The sequence below is a fragment of the Geotrypetes seraphini genome, chromosome 8 (assembly GCF_902459505.1).
Source record: "Geotrypetes seraphini chromosome 8, aGeoSer1.1, whole genome shotgun sequence".
NCBI lineage: Eukaryota > Metazoa > Chordata > Amphibia > Gymnophiona > Dermophiidae > Geotrypetes > Geotrypetes seraphini.
The window spans coordinates 109,139,484-109,158,864 of NC_047091.1; the positions used below are offsets into that span (position 1 = coordinate 109,139,484).

A 19,381-nucleotide genomic window follows, 5' to 3' on the forward strand; every position below is an offset into this window, starting at 1 on the left:
AATCTATCTTAGAAATCACAAGGCTGTGCACTACGGTTTGAAAATTAGAGCCGAACAGCATTAGTTTTATTCGTTTTAGGGTCTGAAATTGAAAAAAGGCTCCCTTAATAATCTGAAGCACATGTCCTTGCTTAGTAAGGTGAGAGTCAAGAAAGGCACCCAACAATCTCATATGTATCAGTACTGGAAGTTTCATATCATACAACTTCACCTCCTGGTCAAAACGAGGAAGAGAAAAATTGCAAACACTGGCATTTATTGTGAAGCTAATAACCATTCTGTTAAAAAAAAAAACCAATCCCATGATACTTGTGTATAGTTGAACTCTGGTACCCAACAAAGGAGGATGGGAAGGGTGTGTGTGTATGTGGGAAACATGAGAGATTGTTTTTGTTTTCTTTGAGGTTAGAGGCAGTGGTATAGAAAGTGTAGGAGGCGCTTGGGGTGATGGCACCTTCCCCTCGTGCCCTCGCTCCTTCCCGACCCCACAACAAACTCTCACTCTCCCTTCTCCCCAATACCTCTAAATCTTCGCCACCATGAGTGGCTTTTCTCCAGCATGCTACTTGCACCAGCATTGGATTTCCCTCTGACATCACTTCCTGGCCCTGTGACCCAGAAGTGATTCAGAGGGGAGTCAGGCTGGCCCAAGCTACAGGCAGGAGAAGTTGCTCACACTAGTGAAGATCTACAGAGGCATGGGGGGAGGGGGATGGCACGAGCATGGTATGCTGTGGCGGGGTAGGAAAGTGCCATTGCCCCTACTGACAGTGCCCGAGGTGGTCTGTCACCCACCCCTTACTACACCACTGGGTACAGGAGAGGTTTGATGTGGGCAAGAAAGATGCTGAGTGCCTGAGTAAACCTAGCTGGCCCATTGGAAAAGAAACAACCAATGTTAGGGCAGTTATTTTCTTTATTCATTACTATTGGATACAGTATAATCTCGTTATAACGGACTTCAAGGGACCTGGAAAAACAGTCCATTATATCCAGAGTCCGTTATATTCAGAGTTGCATTTTAAAAAAAAACTTTATTTAGGTCAACTTGAAACAACGTTCAATCAATGAACAACAGTCACTGCACAACCATATCAGCAATATCAAGAACAAAATTCGGCAAAACATTGGTATGGCACGAAATGATTGCAAAACCAGAACACTAAAAGATGTTCTAAAGCAGTATTCTTCAACCGCTGGTCCGTGGACTGGTGCTGGTCCGCAGAAATTTCCTGCCGGCCCACAGGGCTGGCACGTGCATTGGGCCCGAGACAGTGTTCATCAGCTGCTGGTCCGTGGTGCGATCGATGTGGAGTTATCTTCGGGCCGGCTCCCTCTTCCTCAGTGCTGCAATGCACAAAGCCACGGGCAGCGGCTCCTACGCGTGGCCTGCGCTTGAACCGGAAGCCTTCTCTTTGACGTCGCAATGTCAAAGGGAAGGCTTCCATATGAGGCGCGGGACACATCTTTGTGCACTGAATCAGTGAGAAAGAGGGGAGCCGGCCTGAAGATAACACCGGGGGCGGTATAAAACGGCTAGGCCAGATGGGAGGGAGGGAGATAACAAAGGTAGGGGGAATGATTTTATTTTTAAATTTAGTGATTGAATTGTGTCAATTTTGAGAATTTACATCTGCTGTCTGTATTTTGCACTGTTTCTTTTTCTCGGGGGGTTGTACTGCATGCAGAGTCTTGAATCGTAGGGTTTCGTTTGTATATATTAGTACTTTTAGTTTTTGGTCCCGTATTTGCATAGGGGTTATTTGTGTTCTGGTAGGAATGAATGTTGAGAAGCATACAGTGTGCTTTGTGTAGTTTAATTTTGTGGTTAACCATTATGTGTTGTTAATAAGATTATATTGTGTGTGTGTATATATGAAAAATGAATGGAAAAAATGGTGTTACAATTAGTACTATTATGGGGCGGAGTCTGGGACGGAGATTGGGCAGGGTCTGGCCCACGACTTAGCTCAGTGTTCTTCAACCTCCGGTCTGCGGACCAGTGCCGGTCCATAAAATAATTCTTTTATTTCTGCCAGTCCATAGGTGTCAAAAGGTTAAAGAACACTGTTCTAAAGCATTATGTCGTACTGTAATGGAAAGAAAAATATTCTGTCATTTTCTTCTGGGCTGCATTTTGATATTATATCACCGGCATGCCACGCACCTTGTAGGCGGAGCCTGCATGTCCGTTATAGCCGAAGAAAACTACAGCTAAAAGCGGCTTTGGGAACCAAATTGGTTGCCTGTTATATCTGAAAGTCCGTTATATGCGAGTCCACTATATGTGATGATTTTCTGTATATTTATAATGGTGCATGGCTGGGACCAGCGGACCTCGTCCGCTATAGGCGAGGTTCCGTTATAAGTGAGTCTGTTATAACGAGATTATACTGTATTCCATGTATTTTTCTTTATGTGGTGATTCCATTTGATATACACTCTGCACTGTGTGATATAATTAAAATTTTAAAAAAATCAACAATCCCAAAAGGTTATCCAATAAAGCAAATGCTTGACAATCCACCACAAGTGATGCTCCCTGTGTGCCCTTTGGTGACAGCAGGTGGCATCAGCTTGGATTAGACAGCTCTGCGGGGATGTCCTGATGACTTCCCAGCAGTGGTACGATGGAATGGACTTTCAACAGCTTATTGGCCTTGTGCCACCAGTCGGTGCATGCTCAAAATTTGCTGTAAGTGTTGCATCACATCTTCACCCATCTGACCCTGGAACATGGAGTACGTGAGGGTCAGAGAATCTCACACACACATTTAGGACATACACATAAAAACAGGAGACATGCAAGAACCCTTGCTCCCTCCCCCAGAGATGCACACACAGGACATGTATCTGAAATCTGCCACAAGTAGAAAAACATAGAAAACAGATGGACAGGACACCTACTTGAACACCCTGCATGCTCAGACACAAGCAACCACTGTAAGATACAAAAACAAAGTAGACCCTCACCCAAGCAGGACAACAGACAACTTGCAGCTGTCCTCAGGCACCCTCAAGAGGAAGCAGGTCCCTAATCATTTACCTGAGCGGCATTCAGGAGGTGAATCCGATAAAAGATGATAGTAGATTTGTATTGTCTCTCTGCTTCCTGCAATCACAGGACAAAGGTTTCACCAACTTCCCTCTACTGACCCTGATATAGTACAGGTGTCCCTTATGTGAAATGATGTGTCCTTATGTATCACTTTTCTGTTAGTCACTGACCAGCTAACAAAAAGAAACCTTCTATAGTAAACTACAGCCCTGGAATTATCATGCCGCTACTCAAGATGATTTAACTGGCCAGTTTGTTTGCAGCTTTCCAGTTATTTTTAGTGGCATTTAACCAGTTATCTCCACTGGTTAGTGCTGAATTCAAAAACAGCTAACTCATGGGCATTCCAGGGACGGAGTCGGGTTAAGTGCTGATATTCAGCCCCTCATTGCCTAAGTAAACCGCTTAAATCTGGCTGTATAAACAGCAGTCCTATCTTTAAGCGGTTTGGCTTATGTAGTCAAGGGCTGAATATTGACTTAACCATCTATGTGTTACCTAGTTTTTAAAAAACCTGGATATTCAATGCTGGAGACCGGAAAGGGCCTGGCATTGTGAATATCTGGGAAAAATACCACCGGCCGAAGAGCAGGGGGGGATCATGTTACCCCTTTCAAGTTACTTTAATAATTCAGAAGCAGCTAGGAATTCTGGGCTCAATATTCAGAAAATACTGAGCTCCTAAATTTGTGCTCTGTCTTCAGCTAGGCTTAGGAGCATAGAGGGGCAATATTCAGCTGGCAATGATCAGCATATTTTTGGCCACTGTTGGCATTATCTCTAGATATTCAATACCAGGCCACATCTGGGCACCAACATTGAATAGCTGGTTATATGTAGCTGGATAACACCCAGTTAAGTGCAATATTCAAAACTTAACCAGATAAACTAAACCAGATAACATAAGAATAGCTATACTGGGTCAGAGCAATGGTCCATCTAGCCCATTATCCTGCTTCCAACAGTGGCCAATCCAGATCACAAGTACCTAGCAGAAACCCAAACCGTAGTAACATTCCATGCTACCAATCCCAGGGCAAGCAGTGACTCTCCCCATGTCTGTCTCAATAGCACAGTATATCGCATACTGTGTGTCCTCCGAGATTCCAGGTGTGCCGCAAGATGCCGGGAAGGAGGAGAGGAATTGGCACCGGCTGACTGTCTACAGGACGTATCTCTCGCAGTGAGAGGCAAATTCTGTAGGCAGTTAGCCAGCCTCTCCTTCTCTCTAAGCCTCTTCCCTTCCGGCACCCCCCACTGGCTGCTCAGGGCCCTGTCTGGAGAACCTTCGCGCATGCGCAGATATTGACATGATGACATAACACATGTGCGTGACATCATCGTATTGATGTCCATGCACTTCTAGATGCCCTCGAGCCGCGTCCACCATGTTTAGTGTGCTGTGGCTTCACAAAGTCTGCGAGACACAGCAATAGCAGACTATGGACTTTTCCTCCAGAAACTTCTCCAAACTTTTTTTTAAACTCAGCCACACTAACCACTGTTACCACATCCTCTGGCAACAAGTTCCAGAGCTTAACTATTCATTGAGTGAAAAATAACGAAAGCACTGTGTCCTATTTATCTGGTTAAACCTATCTGGACCATCCACAAAATAGCTATTTTCAGCTTAGGCATTACCTGGGTATATTCAATGGCATTAATGAATAACTAACTGAAAATATGGGTGGGCTGATTATTGTTTTTATGTTCATCTGATATTTTTTTGTTTTATATGTTTTTATTGTGCATGTTTTTATTTTGTAATCTGCCTAAGATATTATGTAGATAGCATGGAATATACGAGAGATCTTCAAAAAGTTTCCACATATATTTTTTTAAGCACTATTTATTAAATATCTCAAAAGCAAATTACATCACTTTTTATAAGAACATAAGCATCGCCTCTGCCGAGTCAGACCATAGGTCCATCGCGCCCAGCAGTCCGATCCTGCGGCGGGCCCCCAGGTCAATGACCTGTAAGTGATCCTTTACTAAGACATTTTATCCTGTATAGTACCCCTCTAATTATACCCTTCAATCCCCTTTTCCTTCAGGAACTCGTCTAATCCCTTTTTGAAACCCCAAATCGTACTCTGCTCTACCACTTCCTCTGGAAACGCATTTCAGGTATCCACCACCCTCTGAGTGAAGAAGAACTTCCTAGCATTTGTTCTGAATCTGTCTCCCTTCAATTTTTTTGAGTGCCCTCTTGTTCTTGTTGCCCCCGCCAGCCTGAAGAATCTGTCCCTCTCTACCTTTTCTATACCCTTCATGGTCTTGTAAGTTTCTATCATGTCCCCTCTAAGTCTCCGCTTTTCCAGAGAAAAGAGCCCCAGCTTCTCCAGCCTTTCACATGACATTCTACGACACGCCCTCTTACCACTTCTCCCACCTAACATTTCCCGCGAAAATATGAAAGTGCAGAAAATTTTTGAAGAAATATATAGATAGGATTAGAGGTAGGTTATAGGGATAGGATTAGAGACAGTACAGAATTAGTCAGGGACACTGTTCAGGCAACTAGGCCTGATGGGCCGCCGCGGGAGCGGACCGCTGAACGAGATGGACCTCTGGTCTGACTCGGCGGAGGCAACCTCTTATGTTCTTATGTTCTTAACCCTCGTAAGTATTGTAAATAAATAAATTTATTTGGTTAAGTGCTGCTGAATATACCTGGTTAACCCCAGACAAGCAATTTACCCCCTCCTTTACAAAGCCGCACTAGCGTTTTTATTTATTTTAAGAATTTCTATACCGTTTAAGACCTAACCACCAGTTTACATGATATTACGTACATAATATTGTAAGACAAAATAAAAACAGGTAAACATAAATTAACATATCCTAGGGAAATCAGCAATAAAAAATCAAAACGAAAAGGGGCTTATACAAACAGTTGTAGAGAGATTCTCAGAAGCCATCAATCATGAGGAGCAACATCTAGAAAAAGGCAAAGAATTCCTACGAGTGTCTGAGCTGTTACCACCATGGCCGGTGCTAAAAACGCTAGCATGGCTTTGTAAAGGAGGGGGTTACATAGCTAGGAGCCTCTTCTGGCTGTTTAAATTGCTTTGGTCCTGTATCCCTAGCGGACTAGGTCCTTTAAGGCTCTTATGTGGATGATTTACTTTTATGTGGATGATTTTAGTGTACCTTTGGAACTTTGATACTTTCAAATAAAGTCCATTTAGGAACATCGTCACTCCACAGAGTTTTTTTGGTTTTCTTTGGATATTGACTCCATAACTGTTCAGCTGAAAGTTCATCTAAATTTAGGAGCGCTAAAAGTTTTGCTCCTAAATTTAGGCCTGCCATTCGTTTGCCTGGATCTGAGCCTAATTTTTGAGCCTTAGGGCTCCTTTTACAAAGGTACGTTAGGGCTTTAACGCGCGGAATAGCGCGCGCGCTAGACCTTAACGCCAGCATTGAGCTGGCGTTAATTCTAGAAGCGTAGCACGGGTTTAGCGCGCTAAAATCCCGAGTGTGCTAAAAACATTAGCGCACCTTAGTAAAAGGAGCCCTTAGTGGTGAAAATCTGTGCTAAGCTTCTAACTTCTTCACCCTGCCCTAAATTCTCCCGTTACCACTCACTTTTTATGCTCTTAAAGTTGAGTTTAGTGAAGTTTTGAGTAAAACTTCATGTACTCAGCCACAGTAGATTTTCAGTTTAGGAGCATAACTGTCAAAGTTAGAAGCATAAATCCTTTGAATATTGGGCCCACCCAGCCCTTCTGTTGAATGCAAAGGAATACTGTAGTTCTGCTCTTTCTTTTAGCTGCGCAATCCATCCTTTAGAAGTGTGCTGAACGAGTTAGGATAAAACCTTGTAGTGTAACTTTGGCAAATTGTAACCTGTGAACTCTATATTATGTATGTTAGCCTGTAACCTGTCCTGAGCTCTTTGAGGAGGACGGGATAGAAAACGAATCAAATAAATAAATAAAAGCATGCTGACGAAAGTCTGCTTGTGGGTTTCCTGTCTGTCCCTTTGCAGTTACTCACAGTCAGCTGCTGCTGCAGGGCTTTCACTCTCTTCTGCAGTAATTCTGCTTCCCCCTGTGTCTGATTTTGGTGTTGGCCCATGGCTTTGGGAAGGATTCCGGCTTGGCTGGAGAGCTGGGAAAGGCTGTTCAGGGCCTCTTTAAGTTTAAAGACCTCCTTGGAGAGCTCTGTGATCTGAAAGAGTTAATCAAGCCATTTGGATCTGGGTGTAGAAACAATTCAGAGGCTGGTGACACCTTATACAAACAGATTGACCGAGGTACATACATATCAAGAGGCAAGTTCATCAATAAATCTTTTAGTTTAGAAGATGCAATCAGCCTCTGTATCATTTTCGCTACTACTACAGACTTGATGTAAATGTCCCTCTGGAAGTTTCATCAGCTAGTGATTGGTACTGATCTGGAGGAAAGCAATTACTGATTGCTGCTTCAGGTCAGAAAGAAGGTAAAAACGATTTGCTGTTTCAGTTTTCAACACTTCTTTGAAAAGCAAGCTGAAAAGCACCAAAATTAGGGTTGCCAGTCTCTGATTGGCTGAGGTGCCCCAGGCTCTTCCAAAGGGAGGAGCCCGAGGCACCTCAGCCAATCAGGGCCTTAGGCCTCTCCCCGTGCATCAGATGATGCACTGGGGTGGGGCCTAAGGCCGCTATTGGGCGGCGGCTGGCTGGAGCAGCAGAAGCAGGAGGACTTAACTCCTTCTCCCGAAGAGAAGACCGTTGGTGTAGGAGCAGGAGGGTGTAGGCACCCCTCCTGCTCCTGAAGATGGGAGCCTCGAAGGAGCAGGAGGGGCAGGGCACCCCCTCCTGCTCCCATCTATTTTAAAGGAACCGGGGTGGGTGGTCAGAGCCCGACCGCCTGGGCCGACCAGAGGTGGGCCGGGGGGATGGGAAGACTAGGAGCAGGAGGGACTGAGCACTCCTCCTGCTCCCAACTTTTTGGTGCCGCAAGGGTCGTGCTGGGAGGGGGCAAGGGCCGTACCGTCATGGGGAGGGAAGGAGTGCGGATGAGGGCTGTGCTGGTTGGGGGTGTGGGGCACGTTTGTATGTGGGGGTACTTTTGACAGGCTTGCCTGTCTTTTTTATTCATTTTTTTTATGGGGCATGTGCCATGGAAAAAACTGAATAAAAAAGACAGGTAAGCCTGTCAAAAAACCTGCAGACCTGTCGGTAACTCAGTTACCAACAGGTCTGCAGCAGTCGGGTTTGTCAGTAGTAAAACCTGACTCAAAATAGCCAAGCAATTGTTAGTGAATCAGTCGCTTGGCTATTTTGCATGGGGTTTTACTAATTTGCATGGGAGGATTGGGATCGGATCACTATAGGCCTTAGTGAATAGTGCAGGAGGGAAATTTGGTCGCAAAGGGCTTGCAAACCGATCGGTACACGATCGATTTGCTTAGTGAATCTAGCCCTTAAATAGTATGAAGAAATCTGAGCACACCTTTCTGTATAATTCACCTTCCCTTGCTCCATCCTTTTTTTGTTGTACCTACAGTACCTCTGAAATCTTTGCACAAGCTTTAACCACTGCTCAGATTTCTTTGAAAATTGTTTCCACTCTGTTTAAAGGCACCAAAGAAAAGCAAATATTTTATGCTATTATTTTCACTTGCAAAGCGATACTATACTTCAGTTTGTCTAGATTTATATACCCAGGTGCATAATCTGAAAAATCTCACTCTTCGGGTCACTTAGGGCTCCTTTTACAAAGGTGCGTTAGGGCCTTAAGGCGCGGAATAGCGTGTGCTAAAATGCCACACGCGCTAGCTGTCACCGCCTCCTCTTGAGCAGGCCGTAGTTTTTCGGCTAGTGTGCGCTAATCCGGTGCGTGCACTAAAAACGCTAGCGCACCTTTGTAAAAGGAACCCTGAATCTCACTTTTTGGGATCGCCATCACTCATCTCCTGAGTTGGGTTTGCATGCTTCTTGATTTCACTACTCTACTCTCATGCAAGGAAATGATTGCTGCCAACCTTTTTGTCCTTTTCTTTAACCAGGTTGGCTGAGTCTTCAATATGTTGGTGAAGCTCCTGAACCCTCTGCGACTCGGACTTCAAATTCTCCAGTTGCTTTTGGACAGCAGCCAACTGGTCCTCGGCTGCGTGTTTCTCACTCTTCATGAAGAGAGCCTCTCTCTGCACCTGGAACACTTCCGTGCAGGTCTTCTCATGCTTTTTCATCATATCATTGAGCTTCAGGTTCAGTGTGTTTACCTCTGCCTGCAAGGAGCACCTGATCTGCTCATGTTCCTGCAGAGTAGTTGTCACATCTTTCTGGCTCTCAAGCTCTTTCTGTAGCTGACACACTTCCTGGTTCTCTTTGACCAGATCTTGCTCTAGTTTGCTGACTTTTGATTTCAGTTCTTGGATGCTGACCTGAAGGGATTCCTTCACCTTTGTGTGCTCCATGATTGGAATGGCTTCCTCTATATGCCGCTCAGCATTTTTCTGTAGCTGGGCCCTTTCCTGCTGAACTGTATTGTATCTCTTTTGAAGTTCTTGCAGTTTTGCATTGGCCTCAGTTACTGACTCATTCAGTTTCTCTACAACATCACTGTGGGTTTGTTCAGAAATGGATGTGGAGTTCAACTGCTCCTTCAAGGACCCCAGCTCCTTCTGGCTCTTCTCGTGCTCGGCTTTCAGCTTGTCATACTTTTTTTTAACTTTATTGTGTTGTTTAATCTGCTCGCTTAGCTGTGTCTTAAGTTCTCGGCACTCCTCAGTCTCTTTGAAGGATGCTGATGGTCCTTCCAAACAGTGCTCCCTCTCTTCCAGAGACTTCCTCAAAGTTTTCAGCTCCTCTTCAGCCTTATTGTATTTGTCAAGTAGCAAAGCCTTCTCCTTGGTCACTTCTTCCAAAGAGCTGCTGAGAGATACACTCCTTTCTCGCTCTTCTGGAGAAGGATGTTGTGCTGATGAACCTTCTGCAGTATTAAGCCTGCTTTCCAGTTCTTGCACCCTGGTGTCCTTTTGCCTTAGATCTTCTACAGCTCTCTGCAAGTCCATCTTCACCTTTTCTAGTTCTCCTCGGAGTCTTTCTGCCTCTTCCTTTTGAGTAATCAGGCTCTCACTCTCTTCCACTGATAAGATGTCCACTTGAATCTGCTCTTGGAGCATCTCCACCTCAGCCATGGCCTTTTTATACTTAGCCTGGCTATCCATTAACTTTCTGATCAGCTCTTCTTTGCCTTCTGCTTCTAAATTAATTTCTCCATCCAAATCTCCAATTCCCTCTGAATTCAGTCCTAATGTCTGAAGTTTTGTTTCAGGACCACTTTCCTTCAGAGCTTCCTTCAAAGCCTGGAGTTGCTTCTCATATTCTTCTTTCAGCTGCTCATAAGCCTCTATGGGCACTAGCTTGCAGGATGCTGCATTGTCTTCTACTGATATCCCCTGCGGGACCTTCAATGAAGCCTGAGCCTCCAGGTATTGCTCCTTCAACCTGTCAAACTCTGTCTTCAGGGAGTCATACAGGATAATGGGGATGAAGTCTGCTGAAGCTTCCATGTCCATGTCATCCTTCTCATAGTTCTCTAGAATCTGCAGAGATTAGAAGAAGAAAGAAGTTAGTTGGAACTCTGCATATAAAAGTGTTTATTCAAAGCAGGCTTTTTATTGTTTTGCAATGGAAAAGATTTAATGGAACGAAGGTAAGCTGCATTTTACACTCTGAGAGGTTGCTACTGAATGGCTCTTACACACTCAGCCGCATAAGTGCTCTCGTTTGGAAATTAGCCGCCAACAAACAGACACATTTTGGCCTTGTAAGTTTAAATATGTATCTGTATAAATTCACAAAGGGCCAAGGGTATTCCAGCCGTGGAGAGTGGCAATATTCAACTGCTGTCTGCAGAATGTATCAGTTTAAGCTTAAATGCAGAAATAATGAACCTAACTTGAATAACTTACCTGTATAAAGTTATGATTCAAGATATACATATAATTTATCCATAAAGTTATGAGTGCATATTTATTGGTCTGACTTATGTGGATAGGATGATTGAAATCTGAATAAAGATGGATATTATATTCATATATTTTTTCAGCAGCAACATCCCAGCTGAATATTGACCTCCCTGCTGGCAGGTTATGCAAATTCACCATGCATCGATTTTCAGTCCATAGATTGTGGCATGCTGAAAATCCATATAACTGCTCTGCTAGAGCAGAGTTAGAGCAGAGAGAGAGCAGGAGCTATAAATGTAGTGATGATGTTCAGCTACTATACAGGTGGAGGGGCATAATAAAAAAAAAGTCTAAGTCCCCTTTTGGCCTAAGGCCTTTAACGTTGAAAGTAGAAGCAGGGAAAATGTCCATTATCAAAAAAAGTCCAAAGGAGGTTTTTTTTTTATAATGGCCTGCCTCTACGTTCAGCTGTTTAAACACTCAGACCACCACAATTACTACATATAATGAACCCAAAAAAAGCCTAAGTCCCAAACGCCCAAAACAAGGGCTTTTAGGTGAAGGAGGAGCCAGTCCTTCGCCTAAAAGCTGGATTCTGTAACCGGTGTCTGTCAAAAACGGTTCAAAGACAACGGTGCGAAAGACAAAAGCGTGCGCCGACAATTGAGCGCAGCACGCGCCGCCGCACCGCTCTAAATTACAGTTTTTAGGGGCTCCGACGGGGGGTTTTGTTGGGGAACCCCCCCAGTTTACTTAATAGACATCGCGCCGGCGTTATGGGGGGTTTGGGGGGTTGTAACCCTCCACATTTTACTGTAAACTGAACTTTTTCCCTAAAAACAGGGAAAAAGTGAAGTTTTCAGTAAAATGTGGGGGGTTACAACCCCCCACAACGCGGCGCGATGTCTATTAAGTACAGTGGGGGGTTCCCCACACACACACCCCCGTCGGAGCGCTAAAAACAGTAATTTAGAGCGGCGCGGCGGCGCGTGCTGCGCTCAATTGTCTGCGCATGCCTTTGTCCCAGCGCGCTTTTGACCTGACACCGTCAAAAACAACACCGGTTACAGAATCCATTCCCCCTACAACGATCAGGGCAAGAGAGATCCCAAGCCCTCCTGCCCTGTGGTACCCCGAACCCCTGACTAAGATCGGGGCATGAGGGAGCCCAAGCCCTCTTGCCCCGCCGACTCCCTGACCGTCCCCGACAGCATCGGGGGCAAGAGGGAGCCCAAACCCTCCTGGCCCGGCGACTGCCCACCCAGCCAATCTGATGGGGCCAGGAGGGAGCCCAAGCCCTCCTGGCCTGGCGACACCCAATACGCCCCACCCCCAGTAAAATAAAGGCAGGAGGGATCCCAGGCCCTCCTGCCCTTGACGCACTCCCCCGCCGACCCTTCGATCCCCCCACCCCCAATCCCCCCGTACCTTTAAATCGTTGGCCGGACGGACGGGTGCCAAGCCCCTCCGTCCGGCAGGCTAGCTATCCGTTGAATGGCTGGCCTTAGGGCCTGATTGGCCCAGGCAGCTCAAACCTTGCCCATGGGGCCTGAGGCACCTGGGCCAACTGGAATAGGCCTATTAGGCTTACGCCCCTCCTGTGGGTGGGGTTTGAGACGCCTGGGCCAATCAGGCCCTAAGGCAAGCCATTCAAGGGATGGATGGCCTGCCGGACGGACGGTCTTGGCACCCGTCCGTCCGTCCAACAATTTAAAGGTACGGGGGGAATGGGGGTGGGGGAATCGAGGGGTCGGCGGGGGCAGTCACCGGGCCAGGAGGGCTTGGGCTCCTTCCTGGCCCCATTGGATCGGCCGGGTGGGCAGTTGCCGGGCCAGGAGGGCTTGGGCTCCCTCCTGGCCCCATCGTAATCGGCGGGGGGAGGGGGGTTGGGGATCGCCGGGGCAAGAGGGCTTGGGCTCCCTCTTGCCCCCGATGCTGTTGGGGATGGGCGGGGCAAGAGGGCTTGGGCTCCATCTTGCCCCATTGCTGTCAGGGGTTCGGGGTGTCGCTGGGCAGGAGGGCTTGGGCTCCCTCCTGCCCCATCGTAATCGCCGGGGAGGGCTGATCACTGCAGGAGAGATGGCTCGTCTCTCCTGCCGGCGATGGTGATTGCCCACCCTTCTCCGAACTGCGGCACTTTGGGGTGAGGATCGCCGACAGGGGAGAAGCCCTGCCGTGATGCTCACCCTGAAGTGCCGCGGTTTTTAGGGGGGTGGGCGATCACCATTGCAGCAGGAGAGATGAGCCATCTTTCCTGCTGCGAATGTTGCTGTAGGTTGCTGGGGCCGCTGAGCTGCAGCGATCAGCTCAGCGGCCCCTTTTTGGCACTTAAACCTGTTTTGACTTGGTCTAAGTCAAAACATATAAGTGCCGACTAGGCAACCTACCTAAAGTTTTGGTTATACCTGCTGCATGCCTAGGTCTAGGTCGGCCCACCTCCCGCCCACGGCCTACCCTTCCCGTCCTCTAAAAATGCCTCTTTTCGCTCTATATGTTTAGAGGCAGGGGAAAGGCCTAAGCTGGTTTTAGATATGTCTAAAACCAGCTTTGATTATGGATACTTGGACGATCAGGCTTTTTGATCATCCAAGTACCCATTTAGGCCACTTTTTAGACTTTTTTTAAAAATTATTATGAACCCCATAGCTTCTAGCTTCTGCATTTACTTTAGGTCTGCTTTTTGTGGATAATGGCCAGCTGCCAGCTGTGCAAGTATATTCAGTGCTGTTCACCATCCATACTGCAGTGCTCAACATATGTAATTTTTTAATGTTCAAATCTGTTTTTATTGTGGTATAAAGACAAATTAAACAAATGCAGAACAGTCCAACAAGCAACCAACAATAATAAATGTGCAGTTAAGGAAATACAACTCTCCCCCCCCCCATACCCAAACCCTACCTCCCCAGAACCCCTCCTCCACCCCTTTCCCCCCTGTGCTAAGATCAAAAGAGGAGGGACCATTAAGGTCTCAAGCATTCCAGAGGCCCGTACTCTTGTGGATGTAGCTGGCTTTGAAAATTGACCCCATGTGTGAAAATACATTTTTATTCAAAGGAGAATTTTCCTTTTTTTTAATCACTACATTTCTATTTGCCTTTTTTCTGATCATGCCTATAAACCTCCAGCAAGTAAGAAGCTATATAAGAGAGGAAGAAAGAGGGGGAACTTTGTAACCTTCTGCATCTACCTCTATGGAGAATGGTATCACACTGCTGTGATCCTCTCCCTGCCATTTCCTAGCTGTAGAGATGAGGTGGAGGAAGGAGAACAACCAAAGAGAATGGAGGAAGAGATGCAGAATTACCTGGATTTTTTCCTGCAACTCTTTGTTCTGTGCCGTCAGGGACAGCACCTGCTCCTGCAGGGTAGCCAACAGCCCATCCAGTGATGGATCCTGAGATTTCTTTGAAAGTAACATCTCTGCACCTGAAAGATGTTACAGTGAAACAGGGCTGCCAAGAGACAAAGCCTGGCCCAGGCAAACAATGTTGAGAGTTTAGCCCCATCCTGCCCCTGCTCCCCTCCCACCGGCAGCAACTCTCACTTGCGGCCTGTGGCTGACCGGGAAACCTCCCTTCTGCCACACCCTGCCGCTTCTCATGTAACTTCCTGATGTGGCAGAGGGGAGGTTCCCAAGATTCCCGGACAGCCACAATCAACATGTGAGAGTTGCTGCTGCCGCCGCCACTGCAAGTGATCCCTTTAGAGAGAGGCTTGTTAAGGGAAGGAGGGGAATGAGCTACAGGACCATGGAACCCAGGATGGTTTTTCTATGGCTGGCGCCAGGCCCCCCTTGGAGTTTGGGCCCAAGGGAATCTTGTCCCCCCTTCCTCTCTCCCCAATGGCCCTGCATTGAAACCACAGACTCTGCCATCCTCAGAGAAGATTTTTGCCGCCAGGATCACTCCTCTACAAATTCCTGCAGAGTCTTCCCAATTGATGCCTAGGGTGGGGACCATAAATTAGTGTATGGCCTCAGTTGATGTTGCATGGGGCTATGCTGGTTAGAGAATTTACACAACATGTATACTGAGGCCTCAAGCTGCACTATCCTAAGGATAAAGATGCTCTGACTGGCCTGAAACCGGCAGTCCGCTGTGATGAAAGGCTATTCCTCTGTCATTTAGTTACCAGGTGACTGGTAAGTTTAAGGTTGTGCACCAAGAGGAAATTCTCTATATGGCGCTGAATATTAGATGCTACTTCTGAAATGACTTTTCAGCACAGAAAAGTATTCTAATGGATACAAGGTGTTGAAACAGGGCAAAAATAGCAAATTTGCGTGAAAACTTAAGGGATTTCTTTTTAAAGATGCTTTTAGTGATTAATTGATTTTTTACATTTTATATTGAATCTTTTTTGCAGTCCATATCAAATTTCTGCACCTCTCCCTACTGTTTTTATCCTTAAATGTTTCTTTTAAATTGAATTGTATTTCTTCCCATTACCTTACCTATTGTCATCACGTATGTTTATTGTCTTATTGTATATGTTTAGTCATGTTACGTGTTTTAGGCTATTTTGATTTGTTTTAAGTTGTTCTAAATATGTATTTTTACCCTAAATCTGTAATTGATGATGTACATCGCCTAGAACCTGGAATAGGCGATTAATCAAATCTTATAATAAACTTGGAAACTTGGAAAACACACTCAAGCACTCACTTACAGAATAGTGCTTAAGAGGCTCATTTTCAAAAAATGCAGATGTCCCAAAAACTGGTCAAGCAAGACAGGAGAGACGTTTCCACACTTCAAACACGACTATGTAATTGTTATTTTAGTGTGTCTTGTATATATTGCCTCATTATTCAATTTTTTTAAATATGTATTTTCTTGGTGTAATTATTTATGTTTTATGTTACTTTGTAGGCTCCTGAGGAAGGCGATTAGGCCGAAACACATACCTGTCGAGCCATCGCACTTATTAGACAGAGGTCTTATATTAATAAAGTTTGCACACCAGTATTATTGAACATCTCCACTGTTCTTGTGATGTCCAAAAAACGGCATAAACCGGCACTTGGGCATCTTCATTGTTAAAACATCCAAGTGCTGATTTTCAAACCCGACTTTCTAGACATCTTGCGAGGTGACCCAGCCATTCTGTGTCCATAATTCAAGGGGGTATATTGGAGGTGTGTTATGGGCAGGCTACGACGTGAATGTCTTGGAGCGATAATCAAACCTTTCCCAGGATGGAACTTGAATGTTTGGAGCTAGGTCTGTTTTAAAAAGCATCTAAGTGCTAAAAAGATGCCCAAACTGACCAGTTGACCACTGGAGGGATTAAGCAATGACCCCCCCTATGCTCCCCCAGTGGTCACTAATCCCCTTCCATCCCACCAAAATCTGAATGAAAAGGTGCATACCTGTCTCTAGAACAGCAGCACCTGGTGTGGGAAATCCTAATAGACATCACAGAGGTATAGGTGGGCTAGTGAGCCATAGCAAGGAGGACCCAGGCCCATAAGCTACTCTAACCCTACTATATTGCCATATGGGTACCACCTGTAGCCATAAGGGCTATTGGGGGTATTAGACAGGTGGGTATAGTAGCTTTGGGGGAGTTTGGGAGGACTCGCCATACATTAGAAGGGGGTTATAGTGAGATGTACTTCTGACACCCTTTATTTGAAGTTCACATAAGGTGCCCCACTGCTCTGTTAGCATGTCTATGTAGCCAGTCTATTACAATGCTGGCTTCTCCCATATCCAAATGGTCTGGATTTGGACATTTTCATGATTGAAAATGCCCCCCAAAGTTAGGTGTCCTAAGGTTGGATGACCTGATGGCCAAGATGTCTAAGTAGGTGATTTTTGTGGAAAAAATTTGGACGTCTAGTGGTTTCGAAAATGGACATTTTCGAAATTCAGATTTTGGACGTACTTCTCAGGACATCCAAAGTCGGACTTAGATTCACTATCAAAAATGTCCCTCTGAGTGTTTCTATGCAGATCTGCAAAGGAAGTGTAGGCATGGGCAGGCCAGGGTCTTTCCTTATGGAGATGGCTTGGGGAAATCCACTATTTATTCCTAGGACAAGCAGCATAAAATCTGTTTAACCACTTGGGGGTCTATTTAGGTACTTGGGACCTTTGTTGGCCACTGTTGGAAATTCCCAGTGTGGCAATTCTTATAAGAACACAAGAATTGCCGCTGCTGGGCCAGACCAGCAGTCCATCATGCCCAGCAGTTTTTATGTGAGCCAAGTATAGGACAGTCAAGCCATTGTGGCATCACTGGTAAGGTTGGCTCTTAGGCATTAGTGGAATGAGGCATTATGACATCACAATCTCAGCTCTGGAATGTTGCTACTCTTTGGGTTTCTGCCAGGTACTTGAGACCTGGGTTGGCCACTGTTGGAAACAGAATACTGGGCTTGATGGATCTTCGGTCTGTCCCAGTATGGCAATTCTTATGTTCTTATGGGTATCCACACTGGGATTTACACCTGATTTTAGTTGGTGTAACTTCTTGCGCCCAAAGTTGAGTGCAGATCCCAGCACTATGAGCTATTATATAAAGGGCGCCAATTCTAGAACATCCATTAGAATACTAGCACTTATAGTACATTTGAGCCTGCCACATTACAAACATAAATGCTAACTGTGCACTCAGTGGTATTCTATAACCAGGGGTATAGCTATGAGGGGAGGGCCTTGAGGGCATTTGTGTTTGGGGCCCCTGGCTTTGGAAATGCTCCTTCACTTGTGACCACTGCATCAGGCCTCCCCCTTCCCCTGCCAAGCATGCTCAGTTTATGCAAAACTGAGCATGCGGAGGGGGGTAGGCCTGGCCCACTTTCGCAGAAACTGAGTTTGAGCGGGAGGGGAGGCCTGGCAAAGAGGTGGCAGTGACCACAGGTGGACAGAGCACTTCTGCTGGTAGGGTTGAGGACCCACACCAGCTCAGGCATGTGAGATCAAGGGGGCACAAAAAGCAGTGGCAGAGTGAGGAAAACTTTGTGCCCCTCCACCTTGTGCTCTGGCATCCCCAAAATTGAAGGTCTGGCTACATGCCTGTCTACAACACGCACGCACAACTGCTTTAGGGTGTAAATACAAACAGGTGGTCACAGAGGGAGGATCATGGGCAGGTAGTGGTGTAGCAAGGGTGGCACCCAGGGCGGTGGTGCCCCACCCCCGCTCCCCTACTTCTTCTCGACACCCCCCCCCACCCGCCACATGAATGCCACCCCTTCTCTTCCCCCATACCTTCACGAACTTGCTGCCCACATCGTGTTGGCTATTTCTCTGACATCACTTCCTAGGTGCGGGGCCTAGACGTGATGTCAGAGAGCGGCAACACCGACGCATGCAGCAAGTTTATAATGCTGCTCACGCAGGGAAAATTAAAGAGGTTCGAGGGAAGGGGAGTGTGGTGGAAGGGTGTCAGAAAGGAGCAGGGGGGAGTGGAGAGGAGGATGGTTGCCAGCATCCCTACCAAGATTGCACCCTTACTATGCCACTGTGGTCAGAGTGTGGGTGTGTCCAACATTTATGTAATGTAATGTAATGTAATTTATGCATGTAACTTACATAAAACTAAGTTACTTGCTTATGTGCCACATTTAGGTGAGCCCATTTACGCTTACTATTGACATGGGGTAAGTGGGTGTGCCTAAATTTAGGCATGCAGACGGCATCTTACACTAGCATTCTATAATGGAATCTGGGTGCCCAAGTGTCATTATAGAATTTGTGCTCAGTACGCTGCATCTGGGTGCTTAACACTATGTTACAGAATTGTCCCCACAGATTTTAAGCTAAAACCAGCAACTCCACCCCCAAGGAACCAGACTGATCCTCAGATTTACAAGAGGAATGTCAGCGGTGTGTATCCTTTTCACCTCAGAGGGCCCAAGGCGGTATACAAAGAGGCTTTCTTCTGTAGGTAAGCACCCATTTACTTGAAGAATCCCTTTGGAAAGTGCCCCTTTGATGTCAGCACTGCAACAGAACAGTCAAGTCTTTGCCCTTGGAAGGTCTGCTGCCTTCTTCAGTCTGGCCAGTGCATGCCTTAAAATTGACCCCCATGCCAGCTCAGGCAAGTAATAAGTGTAGGAGTCTCTTGTTCATTTAGAATAAGAAGAGAATTGCAGTACCTGAGAATTCAAGCATTTCTGCCTCTTCATCCTGCAAAGTATCAATGTCATAGCTGGAATTCTCCTTTTCAATCTAAGGCAAACAGAGCAGAAGATCAATGTGCCAGATGTGACTGTTCCTCATGTCTATCTGTCCTTAAATATTGCTGAAATCCTGGGAGGTTTGAGCCACAGGAGCTCACCCAGGTGACTTTTCTCACTAATCCGCGTACTATAGCTAATCCTCTAATCTACTCTTCCATTTGTGAGTTGCACAAACCTATACAAGCTCAAGACGACAGATCCAAGAGGAAGTGGGAAAG

General features: G+C 46.1%; 1 protein-coding gene across 5 annotated transcripts in view; it reads right to left on the reverse strand.

Moving 5' to 3' along the window:
- Window positions 1–2,116: 2,116 nt before the first annotated feature.
- Window positions 2,117–19,381, reverse strand: part of ANKRD24 (ankyrin repeat domain 24) — a 45,554-nt gene continuing 28,289 nt past the window's right edge. For all 5 annotated transcript variants that reach the window (XM_033956960.1, XM_033956961.1, XM_033956958.1 and 2 more), the window contains 6 exons: window positions 19,080–19,152; window positions 14,277–14,398; window positions 9,038–10,603; window positions 7,064–7,237; window positions 3,047–3,112; window positions 2,117–2,729 (listed from right to left, as the gene is read on the reverse strand). In XM_033956960.1, coding sequence (XP_033812851.1) covers window positions 2,652–2,729; window positions 3,047–3,112; window positions 7,064–7,237; window positions 9,038–10,603; window positions 14,277–14,398; window positions 19,080–19,152 — 2,079 coding nt within the window. In that variant the 3' untranslated portion in view covers window positions 2,117–2,651. The remainder of the gene's footprint in view (window positions 2,730–3,046; window positions 3,113–7,063; window positions 7,238–9,037; window positions 10,604–14,276; window positions 14,399–19,079; window positions 19,153–19,381) is intronic.